This window comes from Carcharhinus amblyrhynchos, chromosome 1, assembly GCF_965287045.1.
Source record: "Carcharhinus amblyrhynchos chromosome 1, sCarAmb.v2.hapA, whole genome shotgun sequence".
NCBI lineage: Eukaryota > Metazoa > Chordata > Chondrichthyes > Carcharhiniformes > Carcharhinidae > Carcharhinus > Carcharhinus amblyrhynchos.
In genome coordinates, this window is record NC_137324.1 from 89,283,228 (window position 1) to 89,304,558 (window position 21,331).

The 21,331-nt window shown below is 38.7% G+C and overlaps 1 protein-coding gene across 1 annotated transcript in view; it reads right to left on the reverse strand.

Moving 5' to 3' along the window:
- The window catches only part of pgm2 (phosphoglucomutase 2), a 59,177-nt gene that overhangs the window by 16,614 nt on the left and 21,232 nt on the right, over window positions 1–21,331 (reverse strand). The window contains exons 6-11 of the mRNA XM_080188975.1: window positions 19,482–19,675; window positions 15,835–16,024; window positions 9,438–9,535; window positions 3,229–3,409; window positions 2,388–2,481; window positions 620–749 (exon numbers count right to left, since the gene is read on the reverse strand). Coding sequence (XP_080045101.1) covers window positions 620–749; window positions 2,388–2,481; window positions 3,229–3,409; window positions 9,438–9,535; window positions 15,835–16,024; window positions 19,482–19,675 — 887 coding nt within the window. The remainder of the gene's footprint in view (window positions 1–619; window positions 750–2,387; window positions 2,482–3,228; window positions 3,410–9,437; window positions 9,536–15,834; window positions 16,025–19,481; window positions 19,676–21,331) is intronic.

Below are 21,331 nucleotides of genomic sequence, written 5' to 3' on the forward strand. Positions count from 1 at the left end.
CTTTAGATTAATTATTTGGGTATCCACCAGAAATCAACACCAATCTAAAAGTGATTGAGCAATTGGTTCTCATGGTTACTGTGTAGCTAAAGACAAAATCAAATTTTTGCATGTCTTGGTTTGTGCAACCAATTAAGGTCAAGATCCTATGCAAAATAAATATTTCCAGCAAAGGATTAAACAAAACATCCAGCTTGAACTAAACAAATCTGGTGTGTAACATACAGAAAAAAAAAATCACGCAATCTTGTAAAATGGTAAAAAAATCTTGGAGAATCGAGCAGGGATATATTAAACTGCTTCTTCAATTTTTTTGAACCATTCTAATGGGTGTAATTATGTTCATTTTAGAGACCTTCATTATTCCTAAAGACATATTATAATAAAATCTGGGAAAACACAAAGAGGCCAGTGTAAAACACACAAACAGATTTTCAAAATTATAAAACAATTAAACATTTATATCATTAAATATTTATTTCACAATAGGATAATGGAAATTCATTCCAAGTCGGAAACAAGGTAAGGGCAGTCTCTGGGTCATGAAGGCAGGTTTACAGTTGAGCTCAAAGTAAAATTAAGGGAACATATGGAAAAGATGCATTACACTACTACTTACTCTTCATAAATTGCTTTAAGCTGCTGGGACAGGGTGGTATTTTTAGTTGCCAAGTAGCTTGCCAGTTCTGCAACAATAGCAGCTGCGCTAACACCATCTTTATCCAGTACAAATTCAGTCGGCATATATCCTATATTTTGCACAAAAAACATTAAACTTCTCTTATTTTACTCACATTTCTTACAAGTACAACCACTTTAGTTTCAAATATAAACAATCTCCATTGAAGCTTTGCCTGCCACTTTTCCAAATTTAAAGTTAGTCAGATTGCTGGAAAATGGGAGAGCAAGGAATAAAATAAAAACATTCTGAATAAAAACAGGACATCCATGTTTGATAAAAAAGATTATCCAGATGTAACTGAACTCTGATGAAAGATTACAGGTGGGATTCTCCAGCCTCCCTGCTCTATGTTTCTCAAGATAAGAGGCAGCGGGATCTTTTGTAGTTCCCTCTGGCCTTGAATTCCGGGCTACACCTGAAACATGAATTTAATTTTCTCTGGGAGAACAGATTATACTGCATATCAGTTGAAAAGTTCACTCTTCATCTGAGTGAACATTAATGTTTAAATGAGCGCCGATAAGCTACCATCAGGCTAATTGGAAAAAAAAATGTTCCTCAAAATAGTTAATGATGTGGCAGCAACACAATTCATTCAGTATTAGAGTGGAAAGACAAAAAGACAAACATTTTATTTAATATTTAACAAGCTGCCTAGGCAATTCTCAGATACTTCATTATCTATGCTTTTATAATAACACTTTGCTGTAGTTGAACAATACTAATAGTCAATGCAATTGAATTGAAGCTGCAAATACAGAATAGGAGACTGCATTTGCCTTACACAATACAAATCATTAGTATTCCTCTGCTACAAGGTTATTCCCAGTGTTTATCAGTAAGCTTATTGATAAGCTTGTAGTTATATGGAAAATACAGGACATTGTTAAGGAAGCACATTTGCTGCATATCTGCCAGATCATCAATGAAGGTCTTTAAATGTGCTCTCTCCAACTGCCATGGATTACAAGCCAAAAGACATTCAATCATTGCTAAAGTGCCAATTGAGCTTAATCAGCATATCAGATCAGAGATTGCAGGAGTGTCTTTGCCAAGGTGGAACATCTTACGAATGTGTCCAAACCTCTTCAACCTCTGTGGAATTGAGATGTCAAGTATCAGGATTTGCATTGTGGTTACCCAGCTACAAGGTTTCATTAGTGAAAAGCTAGTAATGCTGGTCTCTGCATCAGAGTGCAGCTTGCTTGAGATTTGCAGCACATACTGAGCGCCATATACCCTCACTAGTATCAATAACACTGGCATTGCTGACAAACTAAGCAGCACGGTTGCATGTAGGCTTTGCATGCTGCGCTCCCTCAAAGTAACAAAGAAAGTGAGGTGGGACAGCTGCACATCACTTCTATGATGTGTGACTTCGACTGGTATACTTGCCTGCTGGCGAGGCACATAATTGGAAGGGGAAACGTGATTTTGATAAGTATCGTTTTTAATGAGCATTCATGAGATTATAACGCACATAAACTGTGTTCCCAGCATGGGTCAGTGGGAAGCCTGACCTGTCATCAGCCTGCTAGGAAAGCAGTGAGGCGAAAATTCCAAATTGATTTCTTGCAAGCAGAATTCCAACTTTTAACCTCTCACTGAAAGTTCTGCTCTTACACAGCATGAAATCTGTCAATGACAGCTGGAAAAATTCTACCCTCAACATTTTAACGAGTAAATTGCAAACAAAAACTCTCACCAATTGCTTCTTCGAAGGCAAAAAGCACCATATTGCCTTTGTCTAGAAGTTCCTTAGCTTTGTTTCCCATCCATTTGAAGCCTGTTAAGGTTTCCTACAAGAGTGAAAAACATAATCTGAATCTACCAGTCTTGGAATCACACAGCTGTTAATGATAAATAAACTGTTTCTTTTGTTATCAAAATTAATCTTTCTCTTTCATTTTGAGGTGTGCGAGGAAGTGGAGAAGAAGGGATTATTATTTTTCACCATTCCATTTTAATCATATCAACGTGGTGTGGAATTGTCTAGGCCATAAACATTTCTGTCAATACTATCAATGCCAGAGTGCCTGACTGTGGCATTGCAGTCTTTCTTTTAGTTTTGTGGCAGGTTATAATAGTAACAAGGTTTTAAAATTGACCTCAATGCTGAGTTAGAAAACAGGAAAATTCTTGCAAATAACCATGTGTTTTCCCGATGGTTGAAAATGAGGCAAAACATAATCTGGAAAGTACGACAGTTGGCCCAATATCTGGAGTGGGAAAAGTCCAATAAAAATGATCATAATGACTATGCAGAAAGCTAAAAGGGATTTTGAAGCAATAGGAAATTGCAGCATGCCCTTAGATTACTGAACTCTGGACAAAGACTGTGCCAGCACCTATAAATAACTCAAATATTTGCAAATTTCCACGAGTAACATTTTTAAAGATCAAGTCTTGTTAATTGGGTGGCTTTCTTGCTGTGTAAACGGACCAGATAGAAATTTTACAGGGATTGGGGAAGGCGTCAGGCAACCTACCCAGCCTCACCCCAATGGATACACAACTAATAGCCAAAGTCAAAACAACAAGTATACCTCAAAATGGAATCCTTCCTTTAGTGCAATTGCTCGCAGGATTTTTGAAGAGACTGTGCTGGCCAGCATATATGCCTTTTTCAGACAACTGGATTCTGGATTCTGCTTCTTCCAGCAAATAAAAATCCACCAACCCAACAAGGCACCTAATTCATTTCCTGAAAATACTTTCCATTCTCCACTAAGAGCAAAAAGAGAAAGCATTTTGAGAACTGAACATTTTAATAGTAAAAACACAATGAAATTAATTATTACATGACCTAAACAAAATTCCCATCCATGAAAAGTGTCCCTATAAAAGAAGTATGTTTGTACTTCCAAAAATAACCCTTATATTAAAGTTAATTTTAAGCAGTTATGAGAAGTTTTTCTTTCTCTCTTAAAATTTATTAATTTTATGCAAATATATCTATATTTCATAAGAACATAAGAAATAGGAGCAGGAGTAGGCCATCTAGCCCTTCGAGCCTGCCCCGCCATTCAATAAGATCATGGCTGATCTGTCGCGGCTCAGTTCCACTTTCCCATCCTCTCCCCATAACCCTTAATCCCCTCTCTTATCAAAAACCCATCAACCCGCGTCTTAAAAATATTTAGCGAGGCAGCCTCCACCACTTCAACGGGCAGAGAATTCCAGAGATTCACCACCCTTTGAGTGAAGAAGTTCCTCCTCAACTCCGTTCTAAACCGCCCCCCCTTTATCTTGAAGCTGTGCCCCCTAGTCCTACTGTCTTTTTTGAGCGGGAAGAGTCTCTCCACCTCTATCCTATCCATCCCATTCATCATCTTATACGTCTCAATGAGATCTCCCCTCATTCTTCTAAACTCTAACGAGTACAAGCCCAGTTTATTCAGCCTCTCCTCATAGCTCAACCCCCTCAACTCCGGTATCAGCCTAGTAAACCTCCTCTGCACTCCCTCCAAGGCCAAAATATCTTTGCGCAGGTGCGGCGCCCAAAACTGCACACAGTATTCCAGCTGCGGCCTCACCAATGCCCTATACAGCTGCAGCAAGACCTCCCTACTTTTATATTCAATCCCCCTTGCTATGAAGGCCAGCATCCCATTCGCCTTCCTGACCACCTGCTGCACCTGCAAGCTGGGTTTTTGCGACTCATGCACAAGGACAGTTAAAAGGATTGAGAAAGGCAGATTACACAGGGGTACATGCATTGCCAATCTCATATGAAACTGTTTTGATCACATTTTGGGTAAAACCCACAGGGGACACATGTTGGGAGAAACATAAACACAATTTACACATTACAATCACAAACAAGCTACTCATGTCTCATGGACTCAAGTATTAAAGTACTGATTACTCTCATTTGAAGCACTTGCAGGTGTATAAATTGTATTTCTAAGCTATTCAATAAATGGAGCAGTTTCCACAATTCTATCAAGATGCTCAATGACCATGCAGATAACATGTCAAATTTAAATAGAACAATCTAAGGCCTTGACACTATCTCATGGGATATTGGTGCATAAACACTTAATGTATTGGAGTAGAATTTCTTCCTGACAATCTTTCCGTTTCAAGGCCAAGATTCGACAATATGAACATAAGTCAAATGAAATTGGAAGATAAGAAATAGGAGCACACCATTGGGCCCTTCCTGCTTGCTGCACCATTCAATAAATTCATAGCTGATTTAATCCTGGTGTCAAATCCACTTTCCTGCCTGTCTCCCTAACCTGATTCCTGTGTTGATCCAAAATCTGTTTGATTCGCCCTTGAATATATTCAAGGGTTCAGCTTTCACTGCTCTCTGTGGAAGAGAATTCCAAAGATTAAAGACCGCAAAAGAGGAAAACAATTCTCCTCATCTCCATCTTAAACGGGAGTGAACTTATTTTAAAACTGTGTCTCCTATTTGCTGACACCCTCATGAAGGGGAACACTCACTTGGCATCGACCTGTCAAAAAAGTCCCTTCAGAAATTTTGTTTCAATAAGATCATCTCATTCTTCTAAACTCAAAAAGTATAGAGGTTCACTTTGTACAATCTTTCCGAAGACAACTTCTTCATCCCAGGAATCAACTGAATGAACCTTCTCTGAACTGACTCCAAAGTAAATAAATCACTTTTTAGATTCTGAGACCAAAACCACACAGTTTTACAGAGCTTTAGCAAGGCTTCCCTATTTTCATGTTCCATTCCCCTTGCAATAAAGGTTCACATTCCATTTGTCTTCTTAATTACTTGCCTGTATCTACAAGTTATACTTTGTAATTGATGTACAAGGACATCCAGATCTTTTTGTACCATCAAATTCTTTAGTTCTTTTCATTTGAGTGATTAATTGTCTTTTCTATTCTTTCTATCAAAGTGGACAGCCTCACATTTTTTCATGTTATACTCTATCAAATTCTTGTCCACTCACTTCACCCAAGTATATTCCTTTGGAGATTCTGCGTCCTTCTCACAACTTGCTTTCCCATCTACATTTGTATTAGCAGCAAATTTGGCTGCAATGCACTTTGTCCTTCCATCTAGTCATTAGTATAGATAGCTGAAGCCCCAGCACTGATCCATGTGGCAAACCACTAGTTAGTTTGCCATCCTGAAAATGATCCATTTATCTCAACTCTGAGTTTCCCAATAATTTGCCAGTCCTCTATGCCAACATGTTACTCCCAATACCATGTACTCTTATATTGCATAACAACTTTTTGTGTGGTACCTTATTGAAAGCCTTTAGGAAGTCCAAATACACACCTACTGGTTCTCTGTTAACCACGCTGTTCATTACATCCTCAAAGAACTCTGATAAATTTGTCAAACATGACTTCCATAGAAATCATAGAAACCCTACAGCACAGAAACAGGCCATTTGGCCCATCGAGTCCACACCAACCACAATCCCACCCAGGCCCTACCCCCATATCTCTACATATTTTACCCACTAATTCATCTAACCTATGCATCTCAGGACACTGAGGGGCAATTTTAGCATGGCCAATCAACCTAACCCGCACACCTTTGGACTGTGGGAGGAAACTCACGCAGACACAAGGAGAATGTACAAACTCCACACAGACAGTGACCCAAGCCGGGAATTGAACCCAGGTCCCTGGAGCTGTGAAGCAACAGTGCTAACCACTGTGCTACCGTGCCATTCCCTTTCATACCGGCAGTGCACAGTTGCAGCAACACACACCATATACAAGAGGCACTCATCAAGCCAGTTTAGGTAGCACCTTCGAACTCACCAGCCAGAATTCTCCACTACTGCCGCAAGCGAAAATGGAGAATTTGGCGTTGAGTCAAATTTCCGTTCACTACAGCGGTACCTGTGAACTCCACTGGTGTGAATGGCTGGAGAATTCCAGCCATGATGTTTATAACCTAGATGGACAAGGGCAACAATTGCATGGGAACACCACCACCTGCAAATTCCCCTTCAAGTCATGCACCATCCCACCTTGGAACAATATAATCGTTCCTTCACTGTTGCTGGGTCTAAAACCCGGAATCTTCCCTAACAATACTGCGGAGACAGCTGATTATCAGCGTCTCAAAGGTTTGAAGAGAGGGGCAACAAACGCTGGCCTCCCAACAACACCTGCATCCATTGAAAGAATAAATAAAACCATGTCATATCTGTTTGATTGGAGTATGATTTTCTAACTGTCCTGCTCTTATTTCCTTAATGATAGATTCCAGCAATTTCCAATTCCAGGTCTGAGGCTAACTAGCCTATAGTTTCCCGTTTTCCATCTCCTTTCTTTCTCTAAAGCAGCATTACATTTGCAGTTTTCAAATCCACCAGGAATTGCCCAGAATCTAGGGAATTTTGGAGAACCAATGGATCCACTAACTTTTAAGACCCTGGGATGTGGGATCTTCAGATCCAGCGAACTTTTCAACCTACAGTCATATTCATTTTCCTAGTATTTTTACTTTAGTGATAAGTTTCTCCTTCCTTTTACCCTTTAATTTTCTTCTCCTGGATGTACCATTTTTTTCCATTTTTAATTCTCCAGTCTTATTCCAAGGGACCAACATTTACTAAAAATGTGCTCTTCCTTTTCATATTGTTGCAGCAGCTCTCAATATGTGTTTTATATCTTTTACTACTTTACCGTCACTTTCTAATTTCTCCTTGTTTATTACATTTCTATTTTTGCTGGTTTCTAAAATATCCCCAATCTTCAGGCCTACTGCAAATCTTCATAGCATTGAAGATCTTTTCTCTCAATTTCCTATCATCCTTAAGCTCCTTGGTTTACCCCGAATGGTTCATCCTTCTCAAGAGCTTTTCTTTCTAAATGAAACATATCTTTGTTGCAAATGAGGAAATACCTCCTTAAGTGACTGCTCCTGCTTCTCTACCTTTTAAAGTATTTTCATGGTGTATTTAACTATAATCTAGAAACTAATTTCAGACCCAAGTTTTTCACCCTCAAATGAATGTGAAGTTCTAATAAATAATGATTACATTTTCCGAGAGGATCAAGTTGCTAAAAATGGAAGCTTTAGCTAAACTGGTGTTACAACATTTTGTTTACATTAAGGGGACTGTTGAAGTTTATTGCAAGAAATGCAAATACATAGATTTAGATATTGTTAAACTCAACAGCCTACTCAATCCTGATGTTTGGATAAGTTATTGTTTCCATTCATGTAAATTAATGGCAATAACTGCTGGAGTGATAAAGAAGTTCAAACAAGACAGGCAAATAACTAGAAAATGATTTAAATCCATATAGGTATCTACAACACTTCTGACTAAAGCATTTTAAATGATTCTGTATTTACTTTGTCAGTTATAAACTTGCAGCAACTTACGTTGTTATAGCTCCATTCATTAGATAGATGCAGATTAAATGTTTGGTCAGTTGATTGACACACACAAAAATCAGTTATTATTCAGCATTTTCAAACAAGCCACTGCAATATCAACTTTGACTATAGAAATACACTTCCCTCAGTTAAATTTAGAGTTTGATCTATGGTTTGCAAGCAGTGAGACTTAGAATACACATGGAATATTGCTGGCGTTTAAGCCATGCAGCTTAGCTACAGAGCACAGAAAAACTCCCAACTGATTTTCTAATGAGAGTCACTTTAGTTATTAGAGAATTTGATTGCAGAGATTTTCAAAGATTCCTCACAATAAATCTGTTTCTCCATGTTTCATTGGTGCAAAAGCTGCCTTTTGCTCATGCCCTGGAGTAGGATGGTTCAGCTGTCTTACTGATTCTTCCTCAGAACACAAGCAAACGGGACTACTTCAGTTTAGGAAACCTGGTTGACATGGATGAGTTGGGCTGAAGGGCCTGTTTCTGTGCTGTATATCTCTATGACGCAGAGGATTGGCTTTATTCCAAATCTCTCAACCAGTGTGTCATCTGAAGCTAATTCTATCTGCTGAGACATATTAATGGTAACATTAAGAAACCTTAATATTCTAAAGATCTAAGTTCAATAAGTTATACAAAGCTTATCCCTTATTACTTAATCCAGATCCTCAGGGAAGGCTGACAACGATAGTAGTCATGATGTGGGTATGCCGGCGTTGGACTGGCGTAAACACAGTAAAAAGTCTGACAACACCAGGTTTTAGTCCAACCTATTTATTTGATAATATACTAAAGCTTGTGAGTATATTATCAAATAAATAGGTTGGACTAAAACCTGGTGTTGTCAGACTTTTTACAAGGCTGACAACTCCAGGGCCCTCAATGACAATGAGCATATCTTACAATGTTCCTTTTACTTGAAAGAAATCGACCAAATAAATTGGTCCTGAATATTATGTATTGGCTGAAGAAAACTCTTCTACAGACCACCTAGGAGTTCTAATTCATGAACGAGAACAGTTTGGACATGTCTCATAAGGCATAAAATAATTTTGCTACATTAAAGGCTAGCAATTTAGAACACCTTTGTCCTGTGGGGAAAAAAAAAACAAATCAGGACAAGCAGTATGCTTCCTACCCTTTCATTTCTGCACTTTCAATTTGTGGGAAGACAAATAATAAGATTTATAGCTATCTACACAATGTGATGCAAGCTCAAAATTACTGGAAAAGGATACAGGACATAAAACAAAGTCTTAACACAGACACCTCATACTAAAGGTCCTGAAACTCTCTGGAATTCTATTTGAAATCCTTAGAATTTGGGGAACTTTTAATGCATAGAGAAATGCTTGTATCTTACAAAATGCAATGAAAAGTGGACGTATTTACACCATACCTCTTTTGCTTCTCAGCTACAGCAAGCCGATCAGCATCTGGGTCATTTGCTAAGATGACTGTGGCTCCTTCCTTGTCGGCCAGAGCAAAAGATAAATTCTGGAAAAAAATGATACGTTTTATTGAACAGTATATGACAAATTTAAGTAAAAAGAACAACTCAAATGGCCTGCTTCCTTCAAGTAATTTGGATAATAGGTCTCACAGCAAGCTTATTGTTACACAAAGATAAACAGTGGAGCTCCAAGAAGATTTGGGGATCAAGCACACAAATCATTAAAATGTCATGAACTGATGTAAAAAATAGAAAGACTAATGGAATACAGATTCTTATATCTTGCGGATTGGAATACAAGGGATAGAAGTCATACTTCAGTCACACAAAGCTCTGGCTGTATTACACCTGGAATATTGTGAACAGTTTTGGGCATTTCACTGCAGGAAGGATGGACTTGCTTAGGAAGGGGCACATTGAAGATTTACCAGAATGATTCCTGAACTCCAGGAATTAAGCTTTGAGAAGTTATTGCACAAAGTAAAATGGTATCCCCGGGAATTCATAAATTAAAAGGGTGATTTAATTGAACTTTTCAAGGTATTAATGGAAACTGTTGAGATTAGATAGGGAGAACCTACTTCTGGAGTCTGGGACTAGAGGACATAAACTAATAATAAAAGCCAGATTGCTCACGCAGAACTGTCCCACTCAGCTGCAAAATAGAGTGAAGGTGTTGGAGGAAGACAAAAATACTGACCATGTTAAAGGCTGTAGAGAGATGTAGAAGGGCATGGGAGAAATGGTGCACATGGATACAGTCACTGAGAATGTAGTTTTTAAACTTTGATTAGTTCAGGGTGAAACATGGAGTGATTCAAACATGGAGTTGAGGGGAAAATGGGTAGATGTGAGAGGTAACAACATGTTGAAGGACTAAGTGAGGGAATTTGGTTGAAGCTGTGGTGGTAATTTGCAAGAACCAAGGTTTTAAGAGATAGTATTTTAAGGAGGAGCACCACTGAAGGTTCACTAAATGAATTCTTGGGATGCAGGGATCGTCTTATATGAAACAATTACATAGACTGGGCCTTTATTGTCTGGAGCTCAGATGAGGTGATCCCATTCAAATATACAACATTTTTACAGGGTTCAACAAGGAAGGATGTTCCAGGGGCCACAGTCTCAGTATAAGGGGCAGATTATTTAGGTCTGAGATGAGGAGGAATTCCTTCCCTTAGAGAGTGATGAATCTTTGGAATTCTCTACCCCGGTCTGTGATCTAGGTTGATAGTTTTCTATAGATATATAATACATCAAAGGATATGGGGAGAGTGCAGGAAAATGGAGCTGAAGTTGAAGATCAGTCATGATCTCATTGACTAGTGGGGTGCCACTGAGATCAGTGCTGGGACCCCAACTATTCACAATATATATTGACTTGGATGAGGGAACAAAATGTAACATCTCAAAGTTTGCAGATGATACCAAGTTAGGTGGGATGGTGAAGTGTGATGAGGATGCAAAGATTCTTCAGCATGATCTGGACAGGTTGGATGAGGGGGCAAATCAATGGCAGATGCAGTATAACTTGGATAAGTTTGAGTTTATTCACTTTGGAAGCAAAAACAAGGCAGCAGATTACTACCTGAATGGGTTTAAATTGGGAGAGGGGAGTGTACAGCGGGACCTGGGTGTCCTTGTGCATCAGTCACTGAAGGTAAGCATGCAGGTGCAGCAGGCAGTAAAGAAGGCAATTGGTATGTTGGCCTTCATTGCGAGAGGTTTCGCATACAGGAGCTGGGATGTGTTGTTGCAATTATAGAGGGTTTTGTGAGGTCACACCTAGAGTAGTTTGTGCAATTTCGGTCTCCTTTTCTGAGGAAGGATGTTCTTGCTCTCAAAAGAGTGCAGTGAAGGTTTAGCAGGCTGATTTCAGGGATGGAGGGACTGATGTATGAGGAGAGATTGACTAGATTAGGATTGTTTTTGCCAGAGTTCAGACAAAGGAGAGAGAGGTGGGATCTCATAGACACCTATAAAAATCTAACAGGACTAGACAGGGTAGACGCAAGAAGGATGTTCCTAATGGTGGGCTGTCCAGGACCAGGGGTCACAGTTTGAGGATTCAGGGTAGATCATTTGTGACGGAGATAAGGAGACATTTCTTCACCAAAAGAGTGGTGAGCCTGTGGAATTCATTATCACAGGAAGTAGTTGATAACAAAACACTGAATGTATTCCAGAGGCAGTTAGATACAGCACTTCAGGTGAATGAGATCAAAGGTTATGGTCAGAAATCAGGATTAGGCTTTTGAGTGGACGATCAGCCATTATCGTGATGAATAGCTGAACAGGCTCAAAGGGCCAAATAACCTCCTCCTACATTCGATGTTTCTATGAATGATGAGCAGGCTCAAAGGTCTGAATGACCTACTCCTGTTTCTTATGTTCTTATGTCAAGCCAAGAGTTTGAAAAGCGAAGGGTACCGTTCTCAAGAGGAAACAATTTACAATGTCAGTTAGCACAGAGGTCAGGAAGGAAGCTGTGGTTCATAATATCGTGACTAAGGGTCAAAACAGCAAAAGGTTGCTGTCATGGACAAGAGGAGCCTGAGGGGGGAGGAGCTATAGAACTACATGCTTCAGGACAAGAGCATGGAGGAACTTTTAGAAAGATTGAGAGTTGAGGGGGTGGGAAGAGGGGTAAAGGTCAGCATGCCTCACTCCACTCCAGAAATAGGCCGATGTCTCACTACTGGAGTTGTGCTTTTTAATCTGGTCGCCTCAGGCAGCAGGCCTGACTCCAGCCTTTCTCCAACTGCCCGACATGAAAATAGCAATCACTTGTTAGGAAGAATCGAAATGGAATTTAATGCTCCTCTGAAGTTGGGCTGGGAGACTGGGGAGGAGGCCACGTAATTGGGGAGGAGGCCACGGGATAAGGATCTCATCACCTTCCTAACTTCCTAGGTGAAGCCACTTAAGGGCCTCAACACACCACTTCTAGTATCCTACCAGTGGCAAGTAGGCAATTTGCTCGGCAGACCCTGGTGAACACGTCTTGCAGCCTGATTCAGGGAGATCCTCCTATTTGGGCAGCCTGTGTCCAATAGGGAGACCTTTCTCTGCATTCAGCGGAGTTCAGAAGAACGAGAGATGATCTTACTTACGTACTTCAAGGATTCTTAAGGGCTTGGCAAAGTGAGAGACTTTTTCCCCTGACTGAAATCTAGAACTATATGTCTTCTCTCAGATGGGATCAGCCAACTAGGGTTGAAATGTGGTGAAATTTTTTCACTCAAGAGGGTTATGAATTGCTGGAATTCTGTACCTGAGAGGCCTGTGCATGTTGTGATTGATCACAGACTTGAATCTAATCAATAAACTTTTGGACTCTTAAGGGAATCAAGGGATTGAATGGGAAAATGAAGTGGGAAGCCAGCCATGATTGGGATGAAGGAGCTGTGTGGTTTACTCCTGCTCCTGTTTTTTTACATTTTTAACTGTGCCTCAGACAGGGACCAAAGATAGGAACAAGAGACACAATTTTGATGTCAAAATTTTGAGGAATTCAAAACCAGTTGGTTATACGTTAGAGAACAACTGCATAATTCGGTAAAAGTGCTCCCTAGAAACAAAAAATGTATCCTTTTATCATCACAGCTCATCTACTTTATAATAAAGCTGATAATGTAAACATAAGCAAATGCAAAAGTATTAAACATGTTTACATTGTAATTCAGATTCTGGTCTTTTAACATTTTCACACCTTCAGTTTCACTTGTTTCAGCAATAATACTCAAACCTTGAATCTTGAAACTTCAGAATCTATACATTCAATGCCTATGAAGATAGGAAGGATGCTGCTGGAAGGAGTATTTACTGTATTCCATTTTTGGTTTTGATGCACTTTGGAAAGTAAGAATCAAAAAATAAGATTTGAATATTCAATAATCACAGGAGGATGTTGTCAGGAAAAATAGTGACGCCATGAAAAATCAGGAAAATCCAACAAATTGGAATGTTCTCTGCTGGTTATATATTTTTAAAATCTACTGGAAAATGCAGGTTGCTTAAGTGCAGATACAGTTTAGTTAGATCAATAGAACTGGTTTTTGGTACATTGATGAGCCTAGCAACATTCCAAACAAATGTTTACCTAAGGCAAGCTGGTAACAATGGGGGATAGAACATAAAGGATTTGTATAAAGTGTTAGAGGTTCAAATGAGGAGACAAGGTGTGAACTTTGCATTTACATTCTGAAAGGTAGACTTGTGAAATGAAGGTGAATAAGTTTGATTTCTAATGAGGTTAGTTCAGATAAGGCAAAATCAAACTACGAAAGGATAGCCATTTGAGATCTCAGCCAACAGCAAAAAAAGCTGTTTTAACTTCCAGTCAGCTATGTCTGTGAAGAAATCCTATCCTGAAATAAACAGTTGTTTTGTTCTACCTTAAAAGCAACTCAAAGAGATATCATTGCCTGGTGTGGTAACTGGTACTAGATTATTTTATCGTTTGTAAAAATTCTATAAGATGTTGTGGGAGTTTGGGGAGAATTAGCTCTGAAGATAGTGAAATAAAGGTCTTTGGGACTGGGTAATAGTGATACTCTGTATTACCATTTTAGTAAAATATACTTCTAATTGACTTAATTGTTGTTTATCGTTTAATAATTATTTACTTTACTTATCACAAAACATCTGGTATATCATTCCCTGGATTTCAAGTCTTTCCTTACATTATATCAAATTGCAAAATATTGTCAAAGGCAATTGTTTCCAGTTTCACTTCTGAGATTTGGAATAACCCAGTGTTTACAATCAGTCTTCTTGTTAACAATGTTATCAACTGTTTTATTCAATTTAGCACATCTTTTGTCCAAATCCTCAAAAGAGTGACCACTGAAGCTTATTTTTCAAGCAACTGTAAGACTGGATAATCAGAACAATGTTACAGACCTCTGGCAAAGCTTTCCATATGTGGACTTAAGGCATTATAGTTATTGCATCTCTGCAAATTGTGTTTTCAATTGATAAAGAGCCAAAGCAAAAAGTAATTAAAACAAGTTTACACCTAGTATGATTGTAGAAAGATAGAAAAGAGCTACTATAAAATTGCCAGACTCCACTAGGGTTTTTGTTTAATCAACTTAGATGTAGAATTCACTTTATTACTGGGGAGCAAGTTTGTTAGTAATTGGAATAAGGTGTTTTAAATACTTTGTAGTTTTAAAGGTATGTGTAATATCTTTAATTAGTCCATTCATATAAATATACCTTCTATACATTTTTAGAAGTTAAATAAAGAAACCTAGATGCACAGGTACAGAGCGTCCTTTGATTCCTTTAAAGCACCCAACTGTTGGAATCACTAGGCCATAATTACCTCACCAGACACCTTATCAGAAACAACTGATACAAGGGCGAGTTTTAATGAAGTTGCCTTCATTATTTCTAATCAAAACAGAGTCTGAAAGATTCTAATGTCTTCGCTAACAAAAGAGTTATGGTAGGGGACTTAATGGGAACTGACAAAGAATTAAATGGTAACATGATGATACCTCTTTTAATTGTAGGCAGTGATTAAAAGCTCAGTCACTGAATTGATAAGCACAATATATATGTATTTCATTATGTTGGCTATAAGTGGGAAATATCCTGAAGGCAAGATGAATTGATCACATCCCTTAGAGATTCAGTTGACTTCACTTACAGGGCACAAAATACTAATGACTTTTGTAGGCCCCCTTTATCAATTAAAGAATGCTTTGTGAGGGTACTATCAAAAATAGAGACATGATGTCTGACGAAGAGATGAGAGGACAGGCTTACGGATGATATATTAGGGTATCCCACGAGGTATCATGATCTCACAGATCAGGGTGGTTCAGTATTTTTTCTATTCGATCAATATGTAAAATATGCCATTTGTAACACTTTTTGATTGGATTATGTCCAACTGACTGTGAACTGCAGAATTGTATAAACCAAGATAATTTTCTTTGTCCATTGGAGTGGTGTCTCGACCCATTGTGCTGGGAACCAAATCCCTTGCTAGCGAGTAAAATAAAGACAAACTATTGGTTAAGTATCTTGTGTTATGTGTGTTTGTGTTAAAGTCTAACTCTAAAGTCGCGATTTTGACATGATGGAGTATTAATGCCATCAGTTTCTAACACATGCAGCTGTCAATAATTCCGGAGTAAGGTTATTAAATGCGTTTCAGTTGGTTACCAGGGAGGCTCCCAACGCCCAGAATTAGTAAATCTAGAAATCTTACTCAGGAGTTTTTTTTCAGCTATAAGACACCGAACAGGAACCAACAGCATCAATATTCCACACAAACCAGTACAACAGCAGCTTTGGCTACAGAGGCTTATATACAAATAGTCTTTACCAGCACATCTTTGCCTTCTTCTGGATTTGGGTATTTGACAGTTGGAAATTCCGGATCGGGATCTTTCTGCTCTAGAACTGCAAGGGGAGGGCTGAAGCCGAATGATGTCAGAGCTGCTTGCACAAACTCATGTCCAACTCCATGCACGGACGTGTGTACAAATTTAAGTTTAGTTTCCTTATTTATATCCCTAGATAAAAGGAAATTGAAGTTTGGTCAGTGGAAAAAAAATTGTCCGGTGCAGCAATTGAAAGTAAAATAAATTACAAAAACTTTTAATACCAACAACAAAACACGGTAAGTATTTATTCAGGAATGACTGATAGGAAATACGAGAATTAGTGTGCTTTGAGAGGTCACCTGCTCCGAAATCAGTGATACACAGATATCGAAACTCCCCAACAAATGGGACATTTCAGATCACAACCTTTCACACTTGTTACAACAACTTGCATTGATATAGGACCTTTAACCTTAGAAAAACATTTGGAGTGTCACGATGACATGAAACTGGGACTAAGAGAGGGGTACTTGCAATTTCACCACTGAAGTGCTTGAAGACAACCTGCAAAAAACATGAATCAAATAACATGAATCAAAAATAGCTGAACTGGATCTTCTAACTTTTCTTGAACTCAAACTTCCTTACTTCTGACACCTGTCTGTGCGTGTGTGCGCGTGTGAGACGCTTAGTAACAAATAAATTTTTTTTTGCCTCAGGAAAACCTGATTTGATTGGTTCCTTACTACCAAATAAATACATTTAGATTGGAAAAGTCATTTACAAGGTAAATAAATTTAAAACATTTTGTTGCAGTCAACCAAGGGTGCTGACTGGAAAGGGAGCCAGCTAATACTGGAAAGCTGACTACTTCTCTGCTAAGTTTATCTGAATTGCACTGCAGACCTGTTACATGGAATTCCATGACAATGGGTGCCAAGGTCCACTCCAAACAGGGATTATCTTGAAAGGAAGATATTAAAAATACCAAGTGTGAGACAGTGATCAACTGCAGTTCCATCAGAACAGAAGAACTGCAAATCAGCCAGAAATTCATCACACATTCAAAATGCCTGTGGAGAACAAAATAACCACCATCTCCTGTTTCATTTAATATTTTGTGAAATAGGTCAAACATTTCAGAAATAAAAAGATCAAAGAATAGGATTTACCTAGTCAGCAACAATGGCCATAAGGCATGCTAATTAAGTTTGTTTTGAGAATATACAGACAAGGATTTTAAAAACTGGTTCTGTCAAGCAAAATCAGAAAAGCAGCATGACAATCATCTATAAACATTTCTGGAAAAAAACAGGAAGATCTCTCTCTGTGAAGCTAAAATAATGTCTTCAACAAAGTGCAAATCTGAGTTGTCAATACTAGAATTCTACAGGAAACCAACTAACTTCAAATAGCTACATTATTCAACAATTTATGTCTCAAAGACAGGGCAAGGGTTTAATCATATACTTGTCATTTTTACTAGGCTCTAACTTTTTCATGTTTTAATATTTGTTTGTGTCTGTGTGTGTAACACTGCACCTTCATTATTTTTTCGAGTTAAGTAACTGACTAACATGTTATTTGACTCAAAGAAACCTGGTTTGATTGGTCCCTTAGTAAGAAATAAATACATCTGATTGGAAAAGTCACTTGCAAGGAAAATAAATTTTAAAATGTTTGTTGCAGCCAATTGAAGGGCCTGAATAGAAGGGGAACCAGTTCATTCCTCCTCAGTGGGTCATAACAAATTTGAGATAAAGGAGGAGATAGTTGGACAGGTGAGCAAAAGGTTTTTTTCAGGGAGCCTTAGGTGTGGTGAGGCAGCAAGATTTTATAAAGAAATTCCAGAACTGGCAGATTAGATGGTTGAAGACACAGGTGATGATGATGGCCAAGGAGAAAGGGAATACAAAACGTTTGAAGGGAAGGGAAGAGTTTAGGGGTTATGGGTGGGTTTTAGGGCCACATACTTCTGAATTAGGGAGGGACAAGTCCATGAAGAAGGGGGATCATTTAAAATCTGAGGCATTGTGAGGCTGGAAGCCAACAAAGATCAGCAAAGACAGAGATGACAGGAAAACTGAACTGTGTGCAGGTAACAGAATACTGGATCAGTTGAAGTTTACTGACATGAAAAATAGGAGTTTGGCCAGTAATGCATTGGAAAAGTTGAATGCAGATGTGAGAAATACACTTTTGAGTGTTTCAGTCACAAATATATTGAAGCCGGTGTGGAAGCAGTGCAAGAGTACTGAGTTTGTGGCAGTTGGCAGGAACCAGTTTAATAATGTTTGATCGTAAAAATAAAACTGTGGCCCATCCAAGAAAGGATATTGGGAAGCCACACAGAATCAACGAACAAGTGAAGAAACAGAGGCAGATGATGTTGGCATACATGGAGAATCTACCCCATATCGTCAGAAAATTAAGAGGCAGGGTATGGATGAGCAAAATAAGGCCAAGGAAAGATCCTGTCGTAACAATAAGGAAGAAGATAAGCCTTTGCTGGAGATTAAATAAGTGTGATTGAAGCCCAACGGGGACAAAAGGTGACAGCTTGCAAGAGCAAAAGGTCTTGAGGAAGGGTTTGTGAAAATGATAGGGACAATACATGAGATGGAACAGTTTTAATTTTACCTAACATGGGAACCAGAAATGGAAGTTGGACTGCCAGTCATTCAACAGTAATGAAGCTAAGAGAGCAGAAAGTGGTCCCATCAACCAGGTAACTGGGGCAGGAGGAGAGTGGGGAGAAAGTGGAGACAAGACAAAGTGCTTTTCCTTGGTAATATCAAACCTGACACACATCCACACACTAACACAAATATTTAAGTGGAGGAGATGTGGGGGAGTAGGAGGAGGAGGAGGAGGAGGTGGTTGGCAGAGGGAAAGTGGAAGAGGAAAATAGTTTTCTCTCCATGGTTTGACTGTCCTGGTGCATAATTCACTGAACAATTATTAAACATTGTATGTGTATTAAGCACTGAGCTTCAAACATAGTTGTGGACTATTCATACTGCAGAAATTGGATATTTTACCCCTCTCAAAATTAAATCTTTACATTGAAATTGCTGAACCCAAGAGCTGAATTTTCTGAAAAACAGCTATTGAAACAAATGTATTTTATTAGTGTTTAAATATACAATAAAGAAAGACAATCATCATTCAGAATTATTGTGTTGGTGGGATGTGGGAAGAGGATGGATGATAAATTGTGTTATTCTGTGTGTTTAAGTGCCAAATTTGCATTAAAGCAAATTATTTATTGATGCCATGTCCTTAATCACATATTAGCCAAAATGAGGTACAGAGCAATATAAACAGAATATGTTGGTAATACTCAGCAAGTCAAGCACTGCATGTGGAGTGAGAAAGAAAAGTTAATATCTGAAACATTATTTCACGCCACAGATTCTCCCCGCTGAATATTTCCAGAAATTTGGATTATATTTCTGATTTCCAGCATCCACAGTATGTTGCTAAAGGTATGTAACAAGATTCCAGACATAGCCAAGATCTACTAAGCAGCTCGAGTCTGCTTCTGGTGACAGAAGACCAACTATATGATCAAATGAAATCAGAAAAAGATGACATTAGCCAGTTTGCTACAGAAGTCAAATACTAAGTATATACGGTCACTGACCTGTGAAAGCAATGCTTCTGTAGACATTTGAGATATTTACTTTTCATACTGTCATAAGGATCTCTAATGAGCGAATTGCCGTCAACAAGCTTGTCATTCCAAGACTCTGACCATGGCTCCAAATTTTCATCAATGGCCTTTGCAATTTCTTGATCATAAGGTGGAATAATCTGAGCTCCATTATCCCAGTAAACCTAAACATTACCAAACCATAGATGTTACAGCAGTTACAGAAGTAGGCTAAAAAAACACCTGTACATGGTCTACAATATAAATAAGTGGAAAAAAGGATGCATTAAGCCACTTGATCAATCACTGAAAAATGCTCTCAGCTGTATATTACCAGCACTATTTCAGTAGTACCTTTGAACCAGAGTTCAGTTTGGAATATAATACCATACTACTTAATTCAAGTTAAACCATGATGATTTAAATGCTACAATTATTTTTGAGAAAATAAAATGCTAGATTAAGAGGCAAACTACATCATTCCCATTTTCCCATTCACACTTGACCGACTCCAAGTAATTAATTTATTGAATTAGCTGTTAGCCTGCAATGCAGTTGTCCCCATGTTGAAAGCCCACTTAAAGAATACAAGTGAAGATGGAATCTCCTTTACACTTGGCAGTTAATTAGCATGTAAATAAATAGTCTTGTAATAAACTACCATATCGTGGTTAAGGGCGAAAGCATATCTGCTGGGTTATCTGTACACTGCACCACTCCAACTGAAAGGGGAACACACACAAACACACAAAGATTTCAAAGCACAGCCAGTTAATGCAACAAGTTAAACAGCCTGGAAGATCCACTAGTCCAGTATTTTTATAATAGACTTCCAGGCATTGTATATAAGACTTACGCATCTTGTATATGATGCATACAGCTATATGCAGCTCCCAAGTAGCTTAGAAAAACAAAAGAGGAATTGAATAAATTGAAAAAACTGTACAATAATACTCAGACAGAAAAGAGACAAAAGATGAGGAGAAAGGAAGACATGGGGTTTTGAATGAAAAATCAGCTGCACGTTTTTGAGTATTTATGGAATTTGGAAAATAAGTGCACCCTAAATTTCCAACTGAGGAACTGGTTCTAATTCCAGGAGGGATTTTATACAAGATTTCAATAAAACTACATGTTTGGAATTTAATTTATGAAAATACATAGATTACAAGGATTTTTTGTTATATCCTTAGTTCACAAATAGGGAATTAAACAGCACTAGCATAATCGAGACACTAGTCTATTGTCTGTCGCTCTAACCCGGAATCAATTCGTTTCCCATCTGCTCTCATCTGTAAAGGATCATGGACTGGACTCTCCATTTGGGGTCGGGATCAAATGCAGGTCCTGACCCCGCACAATGTCAGGAATTGTCACCCATCAAGAGTTTTGTAAGACTGTCCAATAAATGGCCAGAGGTTGGGCTCACCATTATTGATGGGCACTTATGCCAGAACACCAATAGGCATGACAGCAATGTAAGAGCCTGCCATTTTTCAGAGCTTGCAGCCTGCCACTGCATTCAAGAGACAGGGATGGAGGTGCCCGCTCAGCACTTCTAAAATTTTGTAAGGTAAAAATGGTCACAGTAGTCAGACTGCATTTGTGGATATGGAACCCTTCCACAGCTGTGCTGATTTCCCATCATCAGCAGCAGGAGGCCATCCACGGTGTTGGCCCCTGCCCCCAACTCTCCCTACCACCTGCCAACTGGAAACTGTCAGTAAGCACAGGAGAGGAGCCTTAATGGCTCACTTAACTGGCTCAAAAGAGCTTTCAGCTACTTGCAGGTAGCCAGCCATTCCTGCCTTTTCCTTCTGGAAAATGGTCTGGAGTCTTGA